The 18,600-nt window shown below is 53.8% G+C and overlaps 1 protein-coding gene across 1 annotated transcript; it reads right to left on the minus strand.

The window, feature by feature from the left end:
• Positions 1-14,559: 14,559 nt before the first annotated feature.
• DAND5 (DAN domain BMP antagonist family member 5) lies at positions 14,560-18,360 on the minus strand. The gene is made up of 2 exons (XM_033195923.1): positions 17,635-18,360; positions 14,560-14,966 (listed from the first exon to the last, which is right to left on the minus strand). Exons 1-2 carry the CDS (start codon positions 18,043-18,045, stop codon positions 14,721-14,723), a joined length of 657 nt encoding a protein of 218 aa, XP_033051814.1. The 5' UTR covers positions 18,046-18,360; the 3' UTR covers positions 14,560-14,720.
• Between the last annotated feature and the right edge of the window lie 240 nt (positions 18,361-18,600).

The raw sequence follows: 18,600 nt of genomic DNA on the forward strand, positions 1-18,600 counted from the left end.
CCCTCCCCTCTTTTCCTCTCCTCCTCTGTTCCCACAGATAAAATCCACAACGACACACAGACACAGGGTCACTCAGATACCGTCACACACCCGTCTAGAATATCACACAGACATACAAACACACACGGTCACGCCAACAATCCCACACAGACCTTCCGACCTTCCCATAGCCACACACAGAGTGACAGCCAGGTCATACACACAAAGATCTTCACCATCACACAGATCCCCATAGAGACCCAGATAATACACCAAATTGCAAAGACACACACAGACACACACAGTCACATGGACTCCCAGAATCTCACGCTGAGCCCAGTTCCACAGGTACACAGACCACCCTAAGTCACACAGGTTCACAAAAATCTCACACAGGACTGCACATACCCAATGGGTCACACATGTTGATGCTCTCAAAATCATCCACAGATGTAGCACACAAAACGTCACTCAAAGGCCAGGCACGGTGGCTCACACCTATAATTGCAGCACTTCGGGAGGCCGAGGCGGATGGATCGCTTGAGCCCAGGAGTTTGAGACTAGCCTGGGCAACATAGTGAGATCTTGTCTCTACAAAAAATTTATAAATTTTCCAGGCATGGAGTGTGCATCTGTGGTGCCAGCTAATCAGGTGGGAGGGTCACCTGAGCCCGGGAGGTTGAGGCTGCAGTGAGCATTCCAGCCTGGGCAACAGAGTGAGACCCTATTTCAAAAAAAGAAACAGCCCGAGCGCAGTGGCTCACGCCTGTAATCCCAGCACTTTGGGAGGCTGAGACGGGCAGATCACCTGAGGTCAGGAGTTTGAGACCAGCCTAGCCAACATGGCAAAACCCCATCTCTACTAAAAATACAAAAGCTAGCAGGGCATGGTGGCATACACTGCAATCCCAGCTACCCGTGAGGCTGAGGCAGGAGAATCACTTGAACCCGGGAGGCGGAGGTTGCAGTGAACCGAGATCGCACCACTGCACTCCAGCCTGGGTGACAGAGTGAGACTCCATCTTGAATAAAAAGAAAAAAGAAACAAAAGTCACACAAAGATATCTAGATCATGCACACACACAGAGAAACACAGACACACACTCACACTTGCCCAGGCAGCACAGCCTGGGCAGGGCCTCCTGTAGCTGTCGCTCATCTGGAGACGAAAGGGAAGGAGTTGGGGAAACATTTCATTTGCAACGGGCCAGCCAGAGACCCACCCGCCCTGGAAACCTGGCCCTGGCTCCTGAATGGAGCCTCTGTGCGCTGCCGCTGGGGCCGCCAGCAATGCTCAGCCGTCCCGGGGTGTGGGTATCAGAGCGGGTGAGTCGGCCACACTGAGTTCCTGGCCAAGCCGTGTATGCTGGGAACCTGGGGCCTCCAGGGCCACCCAGCCAGAGGCCAGAGTCCCCTAGACCGGAGAAGCACATCCCATCCCAGCCCCTGCTGGTCCCAGCTGCATCTAGAGGCCACTCCTCCAAACCCAGCCTATGGAGGGGAAGACGGAGGGACTAGGTTCTGTGCCCCAGCTGGCGTCGGATCTCCAGGTGTCCCTGTCTCAGGCTGACGTGCGGCCCCTGGCGAGGCAGCTGCCAATCCCATGCTAGGAGCCCACTCACTCCAGCACCCGGCTCCCTGTGCAGCCTGGAAGTGGGGGTACGACAGTCATAGCCCTTTGGTTCAGATCAGCAAACACAATCACTGTCACACCTTCAACCACACAAAGATCCATGCAGTCACTGCCACAGTGTCACCTGCACAGTAACACCATCACACCCTCGGCCACTCTGTCACATGAAGAACTACGGTCACACCCTTGACAATTCTGGTGACACACACCTCAGCTGCACGGTCTCATACATCCTCACAGGAACCCTGACACTCTGACCCTCACAACACATTAACGTCACACTGGCCAGCAGAGGCACACTGACATACTCAGTCCGCATGTCCCTGCAGCTGTGCTAGCCACGTGGCCACACGAAGTCACCGCCCCACCCGGTCACAAGGAGGAAAAGCAGCACTGACCACTGCCTCCCCAGGGTGCAGACTGCAGCTGTCCCTTGATCAAAGTTTGAACCAACCCAGTTATTCCAATAGCACAGTAACACACCCTCATCACAGTGTCACAGAGCAGGCAGCCAGTAGGTACAGACCACTGGTCACAGTCACTCTAATAGCACACACAGTCTCCCTGTTGCAGGTGACAGGTACACATCTCACTCACACTGCCACACAACGCCCACAGTCCCCGGACCGAGGAGCTACAATGCAACCGTGGGTGACTGCCTCACCACGATTACAAGGACAACCTGTCACACAACAGTCACTCTCCCAGTGCCTGTCACAACATTGAGACAGCCCCTTAGCCGTCCACACAAGCAGTCAGGCATGCTGACTGGGCCCCCACGATTGTCCCTAGGACACCCCCGCCCCCGAGTCTTGGAAACAGGGACAGACACATGCCGACACCCCCCTCCCCTTTTCAGTCAGTACAGGCAGAGCAGGGAGGGGGACTAATGGACGCGCAGCTGTTGGCAGTGGGTGCCAGCCCCCCCACCTCATGAATATTCATCAGCTGGGGCTCTCCTGAACCTGTGGGGAGTCGGAGGTCCCAGGCAGCTGGTCACCCCCTTCCATGCCAGGAGGCCCCCAGGTGGGGGAGGGAGACTCGGCCAGGCCCCCGAAGTCCTCAGAACTCACACCTATTTCCACACACGAGCACATGTGAGTTTGTGAACACAGACCCCCTGACACGCAAACAACATTCACACAAACTTACAATCACACCCAAAACACAACCATCCACCATCACAGACACACATACACCCATACACACACACACACCAGGCATGCAAACACAGCCACACACACCACATCCAAACCATAGACACCCACAACATACACACACACTCTAGACATGCAAACATGGTACACACACAGTCACATGAACTCACAACCATACAACCACACCCAAACCACAGACACCCATCATACACACACACACACACACAACAGACATGCAAACATGGGGCTCAGTTACATGAACTCACAACCATACTCACATTACAGACACCCACCACACATATACACACAGACGCCCCAGGCATGCAAACATGGGACACAGTTCCCCGAACCCACAACCACACCCAAACCACAGACACCCACTATAAACACACACCAGACAGGCAAACATGGGGTGCACAATCACAGGACCACAAACACACGGACACACTGTCACACACAAATGACACCGGCTAACACCATCACACACAGGTATGCAAATACACACACACTTCCAAACGCATGGGCCCCCAAGTCACCCCCAAATTACAACCAACCACTTCTCAACTTCTCATAAAACACCCACACAAGCGCACAAACATGGACCCACAAATTCACACACACATATACCCACTGACTCACGCGAACTCAGACACACAACCATCCCCAAGGAGCACCGCCTTCTCCTTCCCCTTTCTCCCTTCCTCCTTCTCTCTCTTTCACACTCCGATATCGCTCTGACCATCGCCCCCGTTTTACAGATGGGGAAACTGAGGCACTAAGCAACTGAAGGCCCCTTGAAGCGAGGAGGACCGCCCCTTCTGACTCCGGGCAGAGGCTACTGCCGCGCGCCCCCTGCTGGCCTGGCCCCTCCCTGCAAGAGCGCGCGGGATGGCGGCGCGCGCGACGGGCACGCGCCTGACGTAACCATGGCATCCTCTTGGCACGCGCGGCCCGCGCGCAGGGAGGGCGGGGCGGGCGCGTTGCCATGGCGCTGGCGGCCCGCGTGAATAGGGCATTGTTCGCCGCGGCGCCCGGGCCGTCCCGGACCCACCCGGACCCACCCGGGCCGACAGAGACGGGGAGACCAGGATGGGGAGAGACAGAGAAATGGGGAGAGAAAAAACCAGGAGAGACAGGGAGAGACCAGAGATGAGAGAGACGGAGACGGGGAGAGACACAGAAATGGGGAGAGAAAAAAGAGAGACAGGGAAAGACCAGAGATGGGAGACCCAGAGAAACCAGAGAGATAGGGAGACCTGATGGGGAGACAGAGATGGGGAGACATGAAAAGACGCTGGGAGAGCCGGAGAAAGCTGGAGAGATTGAGAGACAGAGAGATGGGAAAACAGATGAGAGAGGCCAGGCGCACTGTAATCCCAGCACTTTAGGAAGGCAAGACGGGCGGATCACGAGGTCAGGAGATCGAGACCATCCTGCCCAACATGATGAAACCCTGTCTCTACCAAAATAGAAAAAATTAGCCAGGGGTGGTGGTGTGCGCCTGTAGTCCCAACTATTCCGGAGGCTGAAGCAGGAAAATCGGTTGAACCCGGGAGGCAGAGGTTGCAGTGAGCCAACATCGCCCCACTACACTCCAGCCTGGTGACAGAGTGAGACTGCGTCAGAAAGAAAGAGAGAGAGAGAGAGAGGAAAGAAGGGAAAGAAAGAGAGAAAGAGATGAGAGAGATGGGGAGAGAGAAGAGATGGGGAGAGACAGAGATGGGGAGAGACAGAGATGGGGAGAGACAGAGATGGGGAGAGACAGATGGGGAGAGACAGAGACATGGGAAGAGCTGGAGAGACTGAGAGACAGAGAAATGGAGGGAAAAAAGGTGGGAGAGACAGGATGAGAGAAGAGATGCCAGGACGGAGAGATGGAGAGAGACAGGGAGACTAGGCAGGGAGAGGCAGATAAAGAGACACTGGGAGAGAAAAAAGACAGGAAGAGACAAAGACAAAGGGAGAGAGGAGGCCGAGCATGGGGGCTCATGCCTGTAATCCCAGCACTTTGGGAGGCCGAGGTGGGCAGATCATTTGTGGTCAGGAGTTTCAGACCAGGCTGGCCAACATGGAGAAACCCCCATCTCTACTAAAAATACAAAAATTAGCTGGGTGTGGTGGTGCATGCCCGTAATTCCAGGTACTCGGGAGGCTGGGGCACGAGAATTGCTTGAACCTGGGAGGTGGAGGCTGCAGTGAGCTGAGATGACGCCACTGCACTCCAGCCTGGGTGACAGAATGAGACTCCGTCTCAAAAAATAAATAAATAAATAAATAAACGAGAAAAAAGGAGGAGAGATAGGGAGATGAGAGAGACAGGGAAAAAATGGGAGAAAAGGAGAGAGATGGAAACAGACATAAACAGGACAAGATTGGCCAGGTACGGTGGCTCACACCTGTAATCCCAGCACTTTGGGAGGCCGAGGCAGGCGGATCACGAGGTCAGGAGTTCAAGACCAGCCTGACCAATATGGTGAAACCCCGTATCTACTAAAAATACAAAAATTAGATGGGCATGATGGCACGCACCTGTAATCCCAGCTACTCATGACGCTGAGGCCGGAGAATCACTTGAACCCAGAAGGTGGAGGTTGCAGTGAGCCAAGATCACACCACTACACTCCAGCCTAGGTGACAGAGTGAGACTCTGTCTCAAAAAAAAAAAAAAAAAAAAAAAATTGTGGGGAAATAGAGACAGAGATGGGGAATCCAGGCAGAAACAGATGGGAGAGACCTGAAAGGTGGAGAGAAACACACCAATGAGGAAGGATGGGTGGAGGGAGAAGACCATGGAGAAGCAGAGCCCGGGAGCAAGATGGGAGAGGAAGGGCTGGGTGGCAGACAGGACAGGACCAGTCAGCCAATACCCCGGACCCTCCTTGCCTGGTGTGCTGTGCCTGGCAATGGGAGAAATCAAGGGATGGGGGATAGGGTACGGTGGCTGATGCCTGTAATCCCAGCACTTTGGGAGGCCGAGGCGGGTGGATCATTTGACGTCAGGAGTTCAAGAGTAGCCTGGCCAACATGGTGAAACCCTGTCTCTACTAAAAATGCAATAATTAGCCAGGCAGTAGTGGTGGACACCTGTGATCCAAGCTACTCGGGAGGCTGAGGCAGGAGAATCGTTTGAGCCTGGGAGGCAAAGTTGCAGTGAGTTAAGATCACATCACTGCACTCCAGCCTGGGCGACAGAGTGAGACCCTGTCTCAAAAAAAGAAAAAAAAGGGGAATGGGGATCCCCAGACAAAGAAGTGCTGAGAGTTGGGAGGACACCCAGCCATAGAAAGACATAGCAGCCAGGTGTGATGGCTCACACCTGTAATCCCCACTCTGAAAGGCCAAGATGTGTGGAATGCTTGAGCCTAGAAGTTTAAGACCAGCCTGGACAACATGGTAAGACCTCATCTCTATAAAAAACATGCTAAAAGGCCGGGCGCGGTGGCTCAAGCCTGTAATCCCAGCACTTTGGGAGGCCGAGACGGGCGGATCACAAGGTCAGGAGATCGAGACCACCCTGGCTAATACGGTGAAACCCCATCTCTACTAAAGAATACAAAAAACTGCCGGGCGCGGTGGCTCAAGCCTGTAATCCTAGCACTTTGGGAGGCCGAGACGGGCGGATCACAAGGTCAGGAGATCGAGACCACCCTGGCTAATACGGTGAAACCCCGTCTCTACTAAAGAATACAAAAAACTAGCCGGGCGACAAGGCGGGCGCCTGTAGTCCCAGCTACTTGGGAGGCGGAGGCAGGAGAATGGCGTAAACCCGGGAGGCGGAGCTTGCAGTGAGCTGAGATCCGGCCACCGCACTCCAGCCTGGGCGACAGAGCCAGACTCCATCTCCAAAAAAAAAAAAAAAAAAAAAAAAACATGCTAAGGGCTGGGCACAGTGGCTCACGCCTGTAATCCCAGCACTTTGGGAGGTCAAGGCAGGTGGATCACTTGAGGTCAGGCGTTCGAGACCAGCCTGGCCAACATGGCAAAACCCCATCTCTACTAAAAATACAAAACATTAGCCGGGTGTGGTGGCATGTGCCTGTAATTCCAGCTACTCGGAAGACTGAGGCAGGAGAATCGCTTGAACCTGGAGTCGGAGGTTGCAGTGAGCCAAGATTGCACCATTGCACTCCAGCCAGGGCAATAAGAGTGAGATGCTATCTCACAAAAAAAGAAAGGAAGGAAGGAAGGAAAGAAGGCAGGAAGGAAGGGAGGGAGGGAGGGAGGGAAAAAAATTTTTTTAATTAGCCAAGCATGGTGGCCTGCACCTGTAGCCCCAGCTACAGCTGAAGTGGGAGGATCACTTGAGCCCAGGAGTTTGAGGCTGCAGTGAGACGTGAACGCACCACTGCACTCTAGCCTGGGTGACAGAGCCAGATCCTGTCCCAAGGGAGAAAAAAAGACATAGCAAGATGGACGGTGAGATATACCCAGATGTGAGGAATGAAGGAGAGAAACTTGGAGACAAGCCCAGCTCCCTGCTCTGACAGTCTCTGGTCCCACCTGCCCCTTCCACTCACCCTGGTTTCATACTCTCCGAAAACATACCCTCTGTCCTACACACCTTCACATAGCCGCTGATAAGACACCAGTGACACAGAGGCTCAGCCTTCAAGAACGCTGCTTCTTTATTTTATTTATTTATTTATTTATTTATTTATTTATTTATTTTGAGATGGAGTCTTGCTCTGTCACCCAAGTTGGAGTGCAGTGGCGTGATCTCGGCTCACTGCAACCTCTGCCTCCTGGGTTCAAACGATTGTCCTGCCTCAGCCTCCCGAGTAGCTGGAATTATAGGCACCTGCCACAACACCTGGTTAATTTATGTATTTTTGGTAGAGACCAGGTTTTGCCATGTTAGCCAGGCTGGTCTCAAACTCCTGACCTCAGGTGATCTGCCCATCTCAGCCTCCCAAAGTGCTGGAATTACAGGCATGAGCCACCGTGTCCAGCCATATTTATTTATTTTTGAAACAAAGTATTTCTCTGGCACCCAGCCTGGAGTGCAGTGGCACAATCACAGCTCGCTGCAGCCTCGAACTCCTGGGCTCAAGTGATCCTCCCACTTCAGCCTCCTGAATAGCTGGGACTACAGGTGCACGCCACCATGCCCAGCTAATTTTTAAAATTGTTTGTAGAGACAAGGTCTTGCTATGTTGCCCAGGCTGGTCTTGAACTCCTAGGCTCAAATGATCCTCCCACCTCGGCCTCCCAAAGTACTGGGACACTGCTTCTTTCTTTTCTTTTCTTTTCTTTTGAGACAGAATCTCGCTCTGTCACCCAGGCTGGAGTGCAATGGCATGATCTCAGCTCACTGCAACCTCTGCCTCCCAGGTTCAAGCAATTCTCCCACCTCAGCTTCCCTAGTAGCTGGGATTACAGGCACACACCACCACACCTGGCTAATTTTTTTTTTTTTTTTTTTTTTGAGGCGGAGTCTCGCTCTGTCGCCCGGACTGGAGTGCAGTGGCCAGATCTCAGCTCACTGCAAGCTCTGCCTCCCGGGTTTACGCCATTCTCCTGCCTCAGCCTCCTGAGTAGCTGGACTACAGGCGCCCGCCACCTCACCCGGCTAGTTTTTGTATTTTTAGTAGAGACGGGGTTTCACCGTGTTAGCCAGGATGGTCTCGATCTCCTGACCTCGTGATCCACCCGTCTCGGCCTCCCAAAGTGCTGGGATTACAGGCTTGAGCCACCGCGCCCGGCCTAATTTTTGTATTTTTACTAGAAACACCGTTTCACCATGTTGGCCAGGCTGGTCTTGAACCCCCGACCTCAGGTGATCTGCCCGCCTCAGCCTCCCAAAATGCTGGGATTACAGGTGTGAGCAACCGCATCCAGCCAGGACACTGTTTCTGACACTCCAGGACACTGTCACCCAGTGACACCTCCCCTAGATGGTCCCAGTCATACCTATGGATACCTATAGATGCCTAGTGACACAATCATAGATGCAGATACATGAATATGACACAGATTCATACAGGGGCTCCTGGTGACATCTCCCAGTTACAGACACAAGCGTGTAGGTGCACTGTCTCATGAGGACCTTGTCAGACACGTGAATGCAATGAGTGGTGGTCACACACCATCCAACAAACAGGTTGACATTTTTGTTGTTGTTCCTTAGATGAGGGCTCGAACGCCTGGTCTCGCCTTTTTTTTTTGAGACGGAGTCTTGCTCTTGTTGCCCAGGCTGGAGTGCAATGGCACTATCTCGGCTCACTGAAACCTTTGCCTCCCGGGTTCAAGCAATTCTCATACCCCAGCCTCCCGGGTAGCTGGGATTACAGGCACGAGCCACCACGACAGGCTAATTTTTGCATTTTTAGTAGAGATGGGGTTTCACCATGTTGGTCAGGCTGGTCTCGAACTCCTGACCTTGTGATCCGCCCGCCTTGGCCTCCCAAAGTTCTGAGATTACAGGCGTGAGCCACCGCGCCCGGCCTCGGGCCTCACTTTCTTATGTGCCAGGACAACAGGCCTGAGCCACCGCGCCTCCTAGGCTCACACTTCTTAGCAATGCTATCATATGTGGCCACTCCTGATGAACAGTGCACCCCTCGCCTTCACACCTGGACACATGTTTTCAGACACTCATTGTCACCCTCATGGACACGCGTGCCGTCAACCCTGGGTCTGACCTACTCACTGGGCAGGCACCTTGTCCCACAGTCCTGTTCAGAACGGTGTTGGGGTGCTCAGTCGAATTCTCCACGTTTGAGTCAGTGGGGGCTGACAGATTTCAGGTCCCAGTGGGATGGAAGGGGAGGGAAGGGATGTCCAGCCCCTGGTCCCCCTGAAAAGGTTGAGTCCAACTGGGCCACAGTGGTCCCAGATTCCTCCTCCAGTCGGGCAGCTTGGACCAAATGTAGGCCAAGGGTGTCCCCTGGTGGCCATAGGTGGTCTCTGCACCCATCCATGAGGGACGACAGGTAGCCGCCCAGTTGCTGAGCTTGAAACTGTGGACAGAGCGGACATAGAGCACACAGGCCCAGAGACTTGGAGTCCAGAAGCAGGAACACAGATAAAGAACTAAGAGCTGGTAATCCAGATGCCAGGACACAGGATCAGCATCTAGAGTCCAATCATACCAGACCCGGCGCAGTGGCTCCCGCCTGTAATCCCAGCACTTTGGGAGATCATTTGAAGGCAGGCAGATCATTTGAAGTCAGGAGTTCGAGACCAGCCTGACCAACATGGTGAAACCCCGTCTCTACTGAAAATATAAAAATTAGCCAGGTGTGGTAGTGGGCGCCTGTAATCCTAGCTACTCAGGAGGCTGAGGCAGGAGAATCGCTTGAGCCTGGGAGGTGGAGCTTGCAGTGAGCTGAGATCGCGCCACTGCTCTCCAGCCTGGGCAACAGAGAGCTGAAATTGCACCACTGCCCTTCAGCTTGGGCAAAAGAGCAAGACTATCTAAAAAAAAAAAAAAGATTCCAATCATACCATGATCTACACTCCAGATCCAAGAACTCAGCCAGGCACGGTGGCTCACAGCTATAATCTCAGCATTTCGGGAGGCCAAGGTGTGAGGAGCACTTCATGCCAGGAGTTTGGGACACCATGGGCAACATAGCAAGACTTTGTCTCTACAAAAAACTTAAAAATTAGCTGGGTGTAAGCCAGGTGTGGTGGCTCATGCCTGTAATCCCAGCACTTTGGGAGGCCGAGGTGGGCGGATCATGAGGTCAGGAGATCGAGACCATCCTGGCTAACACGGTGAAACCCCATCTCTACTAAAAATACAAAAAATTAGCCAGGCATGGTGGCGGGCGCCTGTAGTCCCAGCTACGCGGGAGGCCGAGGCAGGAGAATGGCGTGAACCCGGGAGGCGGAGCTTGCAGTGAGCCGAGATCACGCCACTGCACTCCAGCCTGGGTGACAGAGCAAGACTCCGTCTCAAAAAATAATAATAATAAAAAAATAAAAATTAGCTGGTCGTAGTGGCACATGTCTGAGGCTGCAGGGAACTATGATGGTGTCACTGAAACCATACTCCAGGATTTAGATTCCAAAAATCTAGATTCTATTATTCAAAACTAGAATCCACCAGACCCAGAATCTAGCTCCAAGAATTTAGAATCCAAAAGCACAGTCCAAAGACTCTGTGCCCACCTCCTGCCAGCCAGGGAAGCCAGCTGGGAACCTTGGTGCCAGGGGGGCCCCCAGAATCCCTGCCTCCTCCCAGGGGCAAAAAAAGCCTTTGAGAGCTTTTTTTTTTTTTTTTCTTTGAGACAAGATCTGGCTGTATCGCCCAGGCAGGCTGGAGTGTGCAGTGGCTCGCTGCAACCTCTGCCTCCCACACTGAAGCCATTCTCCCACCTCAGCCTCCTGAGTAGCTGGGGTTCCAGGTACACACCACCACGCCCAGCTATTTTTTTTTTTTTTTTTTTTTTTGAGATGGAGTCTTGCTCTCTGTCACTCAGGCTGGAGTGCAGTGTCGCACTCTCAGCTCACTGCAACCTCCACCTCCTGGGTTCAAGCCTCCCAAGTAGCTGGGATTACAGGCATGCACCACCACACCTGGCTAATTTTTGTATTTTTAGTAGAGATGGGGTTTTGCCATGTTGGCCAGGCTGGTCTTGAACTCCTGACCTCAGGTCATCCACCGACCTCAGCCTCCCAAAGTGCTGGGATTACAGGCATGAGCCACCGCGCCTGGAGCCCAGCTAATTTTTAATATATTTTTGTGGAGACATAGTTTCGCCATTTTGGCCAGGGTGGTCACGAACCTGTGAGCTCAATCAATCCACCTGCCTCAGCCTCCCAAAGTGCTGGGATTACAGGCGTGAGACTCCTCGCCCGGCCAAAATCCAGATTCTTAAGCCGTCCTCAGAGCCCTCCAGATCACATACAGGTAGCAGGAGTTTGTGAAGATAGAAACAAAGGGATAGCTGAGGAGCTCAGCAGTACCGCACATAGCGTCTCCCAGCTGATACCCCACTCCCAACCTACCCCTGTGTATTTACACACACACACACGCTCACACACCATCAGGCTGGGTGTGGTGGCTCATGCCTATAATCGCAGCACTTTGGGAGGCTAAAGCAGAAGGATGGCTTGAGCCCAGGAGTTTGAGACCAGCCTGGGCAACATAGTGAGACCCTGTCTCCACAAAAAAATAAAATTAGCTGGGTGTGGTGGCTTGAGCCTGTAGCCCCAGCTACTCGGGAGGCTGAGGAGGGAGGATCACTTGAGCCCAGGAGTTTGAGGCTGCAGGGATCGGGCCATGATCACTCCACTGCACTCCAGCCTGGGTGACAGGGCAAGACCCTGACTCAAATAATAATTAATACTAACAATAAAAGAAAAAAAGACACACCATCAACCAGACACACCTCCCTCCATACATTCTTGTCCAGCATGCAGATGCATGAACATCTGTGCACCCACAAAATCTCAGTCCTCCGCCCCCAGTCATCCCACCAAACTAGACACACAGCCGCCACGGAGACATACACAAACGTATGATTTCCAGCCCTGCACCCAGACCCACTTAAAGAATTGTAGATACTGGGATGGGTGTGCACACACACACAGATACAGTCCCCTAAGAAGCCCCACGCTTTGGCAGCCACGCAGCCCCTGGGAAGGGGACCCTAGGGATGGGGATCAACGCACAACCCCATGCCCACCCCAGCCCTCCCCCGCCTGGCCGGCTGGCGGGCTTTAATACAGATGCCAAACTCATAATTGTAACTGAGGGTGACAGGGTCACCTTGAGCCCCAGATGCTCGTGCGGTGACAGATGGCGTTGGCAAACCTGATTAGCGGCCCCCGTGCCAGCGCCTGTGGCACCTGCATCCCCTGCCCCTCCCCCGCTCCCCTAGCACTCATTACCCACCCATTACTGGGCCTGGGGGGCGGGGTGGGGGCCGGCTGGCACTGCCCGGGAGGGGGCAGGGACTCTGGGGGCTCCCCTGGCACCAAGGTTCCCAGCTGGCTCCCCTGGCTGGCAGGAGGTGGGCACAGCAGAGGGAGGGAAGGCAACCGCCTCATGCCCACCGGAGGGGTGTTTGCCCATGGTGCCAGAGCTGAGCTGCCCACTCGGACACTGCCTGAGGTTTGGCACAGAACTCTGGAGGGAACAGGGAGGGGGCAGCCCCCTTAGAGCCCTTCATGACCCTCCCCTACAGGGCCCTTCAAGCAAGGGGCCTTGGGAGCTGCCTGCCTGGCCTGTTCCCATCTCTCTGTGAGGCCTGCGAGGTCAGGGGTCTCAGGCTCCCACGCCCCACTGGTCCATCTGTTTCCTCGGGTCCCCTCCTGCTCCCCTCACCTGGAGCCTTCCTTCCTGAGGCAGGAAGAGGGCTGAGAAGGGCCCGGCCGGCTCCCCGCCCCACGCTCCGGGGGGCATTTGGAGGCAACACTGACAACGCCACATGTCCCTGTGTCTGTGCCAGACAGGCCCATCTGCCAGGGCCCTGGTTCCAGCCGCCCAAAGCCAGGCCGCCCTCGCCCGCCGAAGACCCTGAGCCCCAGCTGGGGAGGGAGCACTCAGATGCCCACACCCTGTCATGGGGCCACCCACTCACAGGGAACCCCAGTTGGAGGAACAAACAGATGCACATATAGACAGCTGGACTCAGCCAACCTTTATGGTTTCTGTGGAATGCCACGCCAGGCGTGGGGCTGTGTGGAGACTCAGGTGGGGGGTCTGAGAGGGGCACAGCAACCACTATCAAGGCAAGAGGCAGCTGGGAACACGAGGGTCCTGCCTCTGTCTCAAAGACCCCAGGATTTCCCCCAGCAGCTGGCTGTCTGCCTGCTTTGGTTTGCGTTTTTGGTTTGGGTTTTTTGTTGTTTTTCTTTTTTGGTGTCCCGAGGACAAGGTCATCGCTGTGTCTCCTGGTCTGGGCGGGGCCATCTGCCCTCCCTGCAGCTGGGAGTGGCTTTGACCTCATTGTATAAGAGATGATGGTTCAGCCTAGTGATTAACAGTGGATTTGATCCCAGCACTTTGGGAGGCCAAGGCAGGCAGATCACCTGAGGCCAGGAGTTTAAGACCAGCCAGGTCAATATGGTGAAACCTTGTCTCTACTAAAAATACAAAAATTAGCTGGGCATGGTGGTGGGTACCTGTAGTCCCAGCTACTTGGGAGGCTGAGGCAGGAAAATTGCTTGAGCCCCGGAAGTGGAGGTTGCAGTGAGCCGAGATCGCGGCATTGCACTCCAGCCTGGGTGACAGAGAGAGACTCTGTCCTAAAAAAAAAAAAAAAAAAAAACAGAGTGGATTTGAATCCTGGCTGTGCCGCTTACTGTGGTGTGACTCTGGGTGAGTGGCTTCGCCACTCAGGGCCTTGGTTGTCTCATCTGTAAAATGGGGTGATGTTAGCCACTATCCCATTGAGCTGCTATAAGGATTACAAGAGTTAGTATGTGTCAAATGCCTAGCACGGGGCCTGGTAAACAGTCAGTGGTTGGCCAGGCGTGATGGCTTATGCCTGTAATCCCAGCACTTTGGGAGGCCAAGCGGGGCAGATCACTTGAGGTCAGGAGTTTGAGACCAGCCTGGCCAACATGGGGAAATCCCATCTCTACTAAAAATACAAAAATTAGCCGGGTGTGATGGTGAGCACCTGTTAATCCCAGCTACTTGGGAGGCTGAGGCTGGAGAATTGCTGGAACCCAGGAGGTGGAGGTTGCAGTGAGCCGAGATCAAGCCACTTCACTCCAGCCTAGGTGACAGAGCAAGACTCTGTCTCAAAAAAAAAAAAAAAAAAAAGTGAGTTGTCAGTCAGTGTGTGCTGTGACTATCAGTGGTGCAACTCCAGGACGGGCATGGTGTCTAGTGTCTGGGGAGCAGGGTGAGGACTCTGGGGACCTGTCTGCCTAACCCTGCATCCCTGGTCTCTTGACCCAGAGTACATCATCCAGGTCCACGTCTTTCTTGGTCCGTCTCCCCTCATCTCTCCAAGGTGCGTGTCTCCGTGCAGCCATCCACGATGCTCAGTTCATGCTTTCGGGCTGCAATGACACCCCTCAATCAGCACGGTGGTTATCTTCACCCGTCGACGGGAGGCTGAGCTGCCAGTGTGACACCACAGCACCACAGGTGCCGAATGTTTGCGAGCAGGCATACAGCTGTTGCACAGGACTAGTGGGGTGGGGTCCGAGCCAGGGATGTAGAGAGAGGAGCAATGACCAAAGCAGAAGCGATTTCGGAGGCGCGTGGCTGAGCAGCCGGGCCGGGAGAACACCTGGGGCCGGAGGCATGGAGGCGGTCAGGGGGGTGGAGTTTGGGGCCAGAGCGGTGAGGATAATCACCTGTCCACCTCCACCCCACCTTGACAGGTATGGATGCTGCAGCCAGGTTGCCTGGGTTCAAATCCTGACTCTGCCATCTCTTGGCTGAGACAAGGGGCAAATTACTTAGTCTCTCTGATCTTTTGTTTCCTCACCTGTAAAATGACTGAAATTCAACAAGGACAGCCAGGCGCGGTGGCTCACGCCTGTAATCCCAGCATTTTGGGAAGCTGAAGTGGGCGGATCACTTCAGGCCAGGAGTTTGAGACCAGCCTGGCCAATATGGCAAAACCCCGTCTACTGAAAATACAAAACTTAGCCGGGCTTGGGCGCGCACACCTGTAATCCCAGTTACATGGGAGGCTGAGACAGGAGAATTGCTTGAACCTGGGAGGCGGAGGTTGCAGCGAGCCGAGATCACGATTACACTCTAGCTTGGGTGACAGAGCGAGACTCTGTCTCCAAAATAAATAAACAAATAAATTAATTAAATGAGAAAAAGAAGAAATCACTTTAGGCCTTTCAACAAAGAGGACTAATTCAGGGAATTAGTTACCTAGGGGTTTGAAAGCCAAGGACTGGATGTAGTGGCTTGAGGCCAGCCTGGGCAATATAGTGAGACCCTGTCTCTACAAGGAAATTAAAAAAAAACATTAGCTAGGCTAATGTTGTGCACCTGTAGGCCTAGCTACTCAGAAGGCTGAGGCAGCAGGATTGCTTGATCCTAGCATTTCAAGTCTGCAGTGAGCTATGATCACACCACTGTACTCCAGCCTGGGCAACAGAGTAAGACCCTGTCTCTAACAAAAACCATGAAGATGCCGGGTGCAGTGGCTCATGCCTGTAATCCTGGCACTTTGGGAGGCCGAGGTGAGTGGATAATTTGAGGTCAGGAATTCAAGACCATCCTGGCCAACATGGTGAAACCCCGCCTCTACTAAAAATACAGAAATTAGCTGACCATGGTGGCAGGCACCTGTGATCCCAGCTACTCGGGAGGCCGAGGCAGGAGAATTGCTTGAATCCAGCAGATGGAGGTGTAGTGAGCCAAGACTGCACCATCGTACTCCAGCCTAGGCGACAGAGTGAGACTCTGTCTCAAAAAAAACAAAAACATGAAAAGAAAAGAAGGCTGGGTGCAGTGGCTCACGCCTGTAATGCCAGCACTTCGGGAGGCAGAGGCGGGTGGATCATGAGGTCAGGAGTTTGAGACCAGCCTGACCAACATGGTGAAACCCCATCTCTACTAAAAATACAGAAATTAGCTGGGCGTGGTGGCATGTGCCTATAATACCAGCTACTCAGGAGGCTGAGGCAGGAGAATCACTTGAACACGGGAGGCAGAGGTTGCAGTGAGCCAAGATCGCCCCATTGCACTCCAGCCTGGGCAACAGAGCGAGACTCCATCTCAAAAAAATAAATAAACAATAAGAAAAGAAGAGTAAAGAAAAGCCAAGCAGGATATGATGACAAGGTGGCCTGGTGATGGTACCAGTAGGAAGCCAACTAGTACCCCTAGGTGTAAGGGACAGCAATATTACAGGAGCCTGGAAGCATCCGACAGAAAGCCCTTAGCCCACTGCCTGGCACAAAGTAGGTGCTCAATGCATGTTAGTTCCTCCTATGATCCCCTCCAAGTGGATCTATCATCTCTCCCCCAAATCCTGGTCCTTCTCTGCTTAAATCCTGAGCCACCTTCCTCATAAGAGACTTCTCACCGGCCTCGTGCGGTGGCTCACACCTGTAATCCCAGCACTTTGGGGGGCCGAGGCAGTCGGATCACCTGAGGTCAGGAGTTCAAGACTAGCCTGGCCAACATGGCCAAACCTCGTCTCTACTAAAAGTACAAAAATTAGCCGGACATGGTAATGCATATTTGTAATCTCAGCTACTTGGGCGGCTAAGGCACAGGAATCACTTGAGCCCAAGAGGTGGAGGTTACAGTGAGCCAAGATTATACTACTGCCCTCTAGTCTGGGTGACAGAGTGAGACTCTGTCTTGAAAAAAAAAAGAAAGAAAGTTGGTATATCAAGCAGGAGACGGGGGCTCACACCTGGAACTCAGGAGGCTGAGGTGGAAGGATTGCTTGAGGCGAGAAGCTCAAGACTAGCTTGCGCAACATAGCGAGACTCCCATGTCTAAAAAAACAGAAAGTTGGTGTCTGAGGAAAAGGAGGCTGATGTGTAGAAGCAAAGTAAGTGAGGGAGAGAGTGGGAGGAGGTGAAATCAGAGAGGTAACAGGATCAGACAGTACAGAAATTTGTGGGCTGTGGGAAGGACTTGGCCTTTTGTTCTGAGTAAAGTGGGAGCCATGGGTTCTAGCCGAAGGAGGAACCAGATCTGACTCTGGTGTTCACAGGCGCCCTCTGGCTGCTGAGTGGAAAACCAGGCTTGGGGGTGGAGAGGGGCACGATAGTGGAATCAAGGAGACCAGGATAGAGGCAACTGCATCTGCCCAGGTGGGAGAGGCTTGGGTCCCATTTTATAAGGGAGGAAACTGAGGCACGGAGACATTCAGGTGGAGGATACAGGACTTGAACCCAAATCTGTCTGGGACCACGGCCTGTGCCTTCTGCCAATGGTGAGACCCAGCCCTCTCCTCCCCACACCTACACACTCACCTGAACAAAGGGCACAGCCTTACACATCCCCTGGGTCACTTCCTGAGGGTTCAGTGGCAGAGTCACAGCAGCCACCTCGTCCTGCCCACGCTGCAGCCTGCCCATCCCCAGCTGCCTGGCTTTCTGCAGGCCCAAGAAGGCCTTCCAGCTCCTAAGAGCAGGAGCTGGCACCAGTGGGGGCGGAGCCCCTGGGCCCAGAGCCCAGGTCTGATTGGCTGCAGCCCAGGACTGAGGTCTGAGAGCCTGGGGTTCAGGCCTCCCTGAGCCTGTAGGCAGGGCCCCGCTAAGCAGGCACAGAAGAGTGGTTAGCTGGCCAAGGAGCATCTGCTTCTCTGTGCGTCCGTCTGTCTGTCCGTCCAGGACTGGGCTCAAGGTCACTAGCAGTCGACCCTGCTGTCTGGTGAGTGGCATCTGAGCCCTCTGAACCTCCTTTTAATATCTTGGCCCCTCCTGAATAGCCTGGGAGGCATTTCTATAGACCCACAGCGGGGGAGGAGAGTAAACTCAGACCGGCTGGGTTCCCACACTCCCTCCCAACTTGCTGAGACATGGGGGCTGGTCCTGCTGTGTGCGAGCTATGGGGACCAGGAAAGACAGGTCTGGGGCCAAGGGCCGAGACACACAATGCCTGAAGCCCCTGGGCAGCTGACTTTCCAGTCCTGGGACCCCGATTCTCCAATTAGCAAAAGCACACTTTTGCCTGGGCGCAATGGCTCACACCTGTAATCCCAGCACTTTGGGAGGCTGAGAAGGCCGGATCACCTGAGGTCAGGAATTCAAGACCAGCCTGGTCAACATGGTGAGATCTCATGTCTACTTTAAAATTACAAAAATTGAGGCCGGGCGCGGTGGCTCAAACCTGTAATCCCAGCACTTTGGGAGGCCGAGACGGGCAGATCACGAGGTCAGGAGATCGAGACCATCCTGGCTAACCCAGTGAAACCCCGTCTCTACTAAAAAATACAA

The sequence above is a fragment of the Trachypithecus francoisi genome, unplaced genomic scaffold (genome assembly GCF_009764315.1).
Source record: "Trachypithecus francoisi isolate TF-2019V2 unplaced genomic scaffold, Tfra_2.0 Lachesis_group5, whole genome shotgun sequence".
In the NCBI taxonomy this organism is placed as follows: domain Eukaryota; kingdom Metazoa; phylum Chordata; class Mammalia; order Primates; family Cercopithecidae; genus Trachypithecus; species Trachypithecus francoisi.

Excerpts from the sequence above, each read along its gene's own strand:
- DAND5 (XM_033195923.1), bottom strand. The coding sequence starts at position 18,045 with ATGCCACTCACCAGACAGCAGGGTCGACTGCTAGTGACCTTGAGCCCA. Across the intron at positions 14,967-17,634 it reads AGGCTGTGCCCTTTGTTCAG|GTGTTCTCCCGGCCCGGCTG; the intron begins GTGAGTGTGTAG and ends CTCCGGCCCCAG.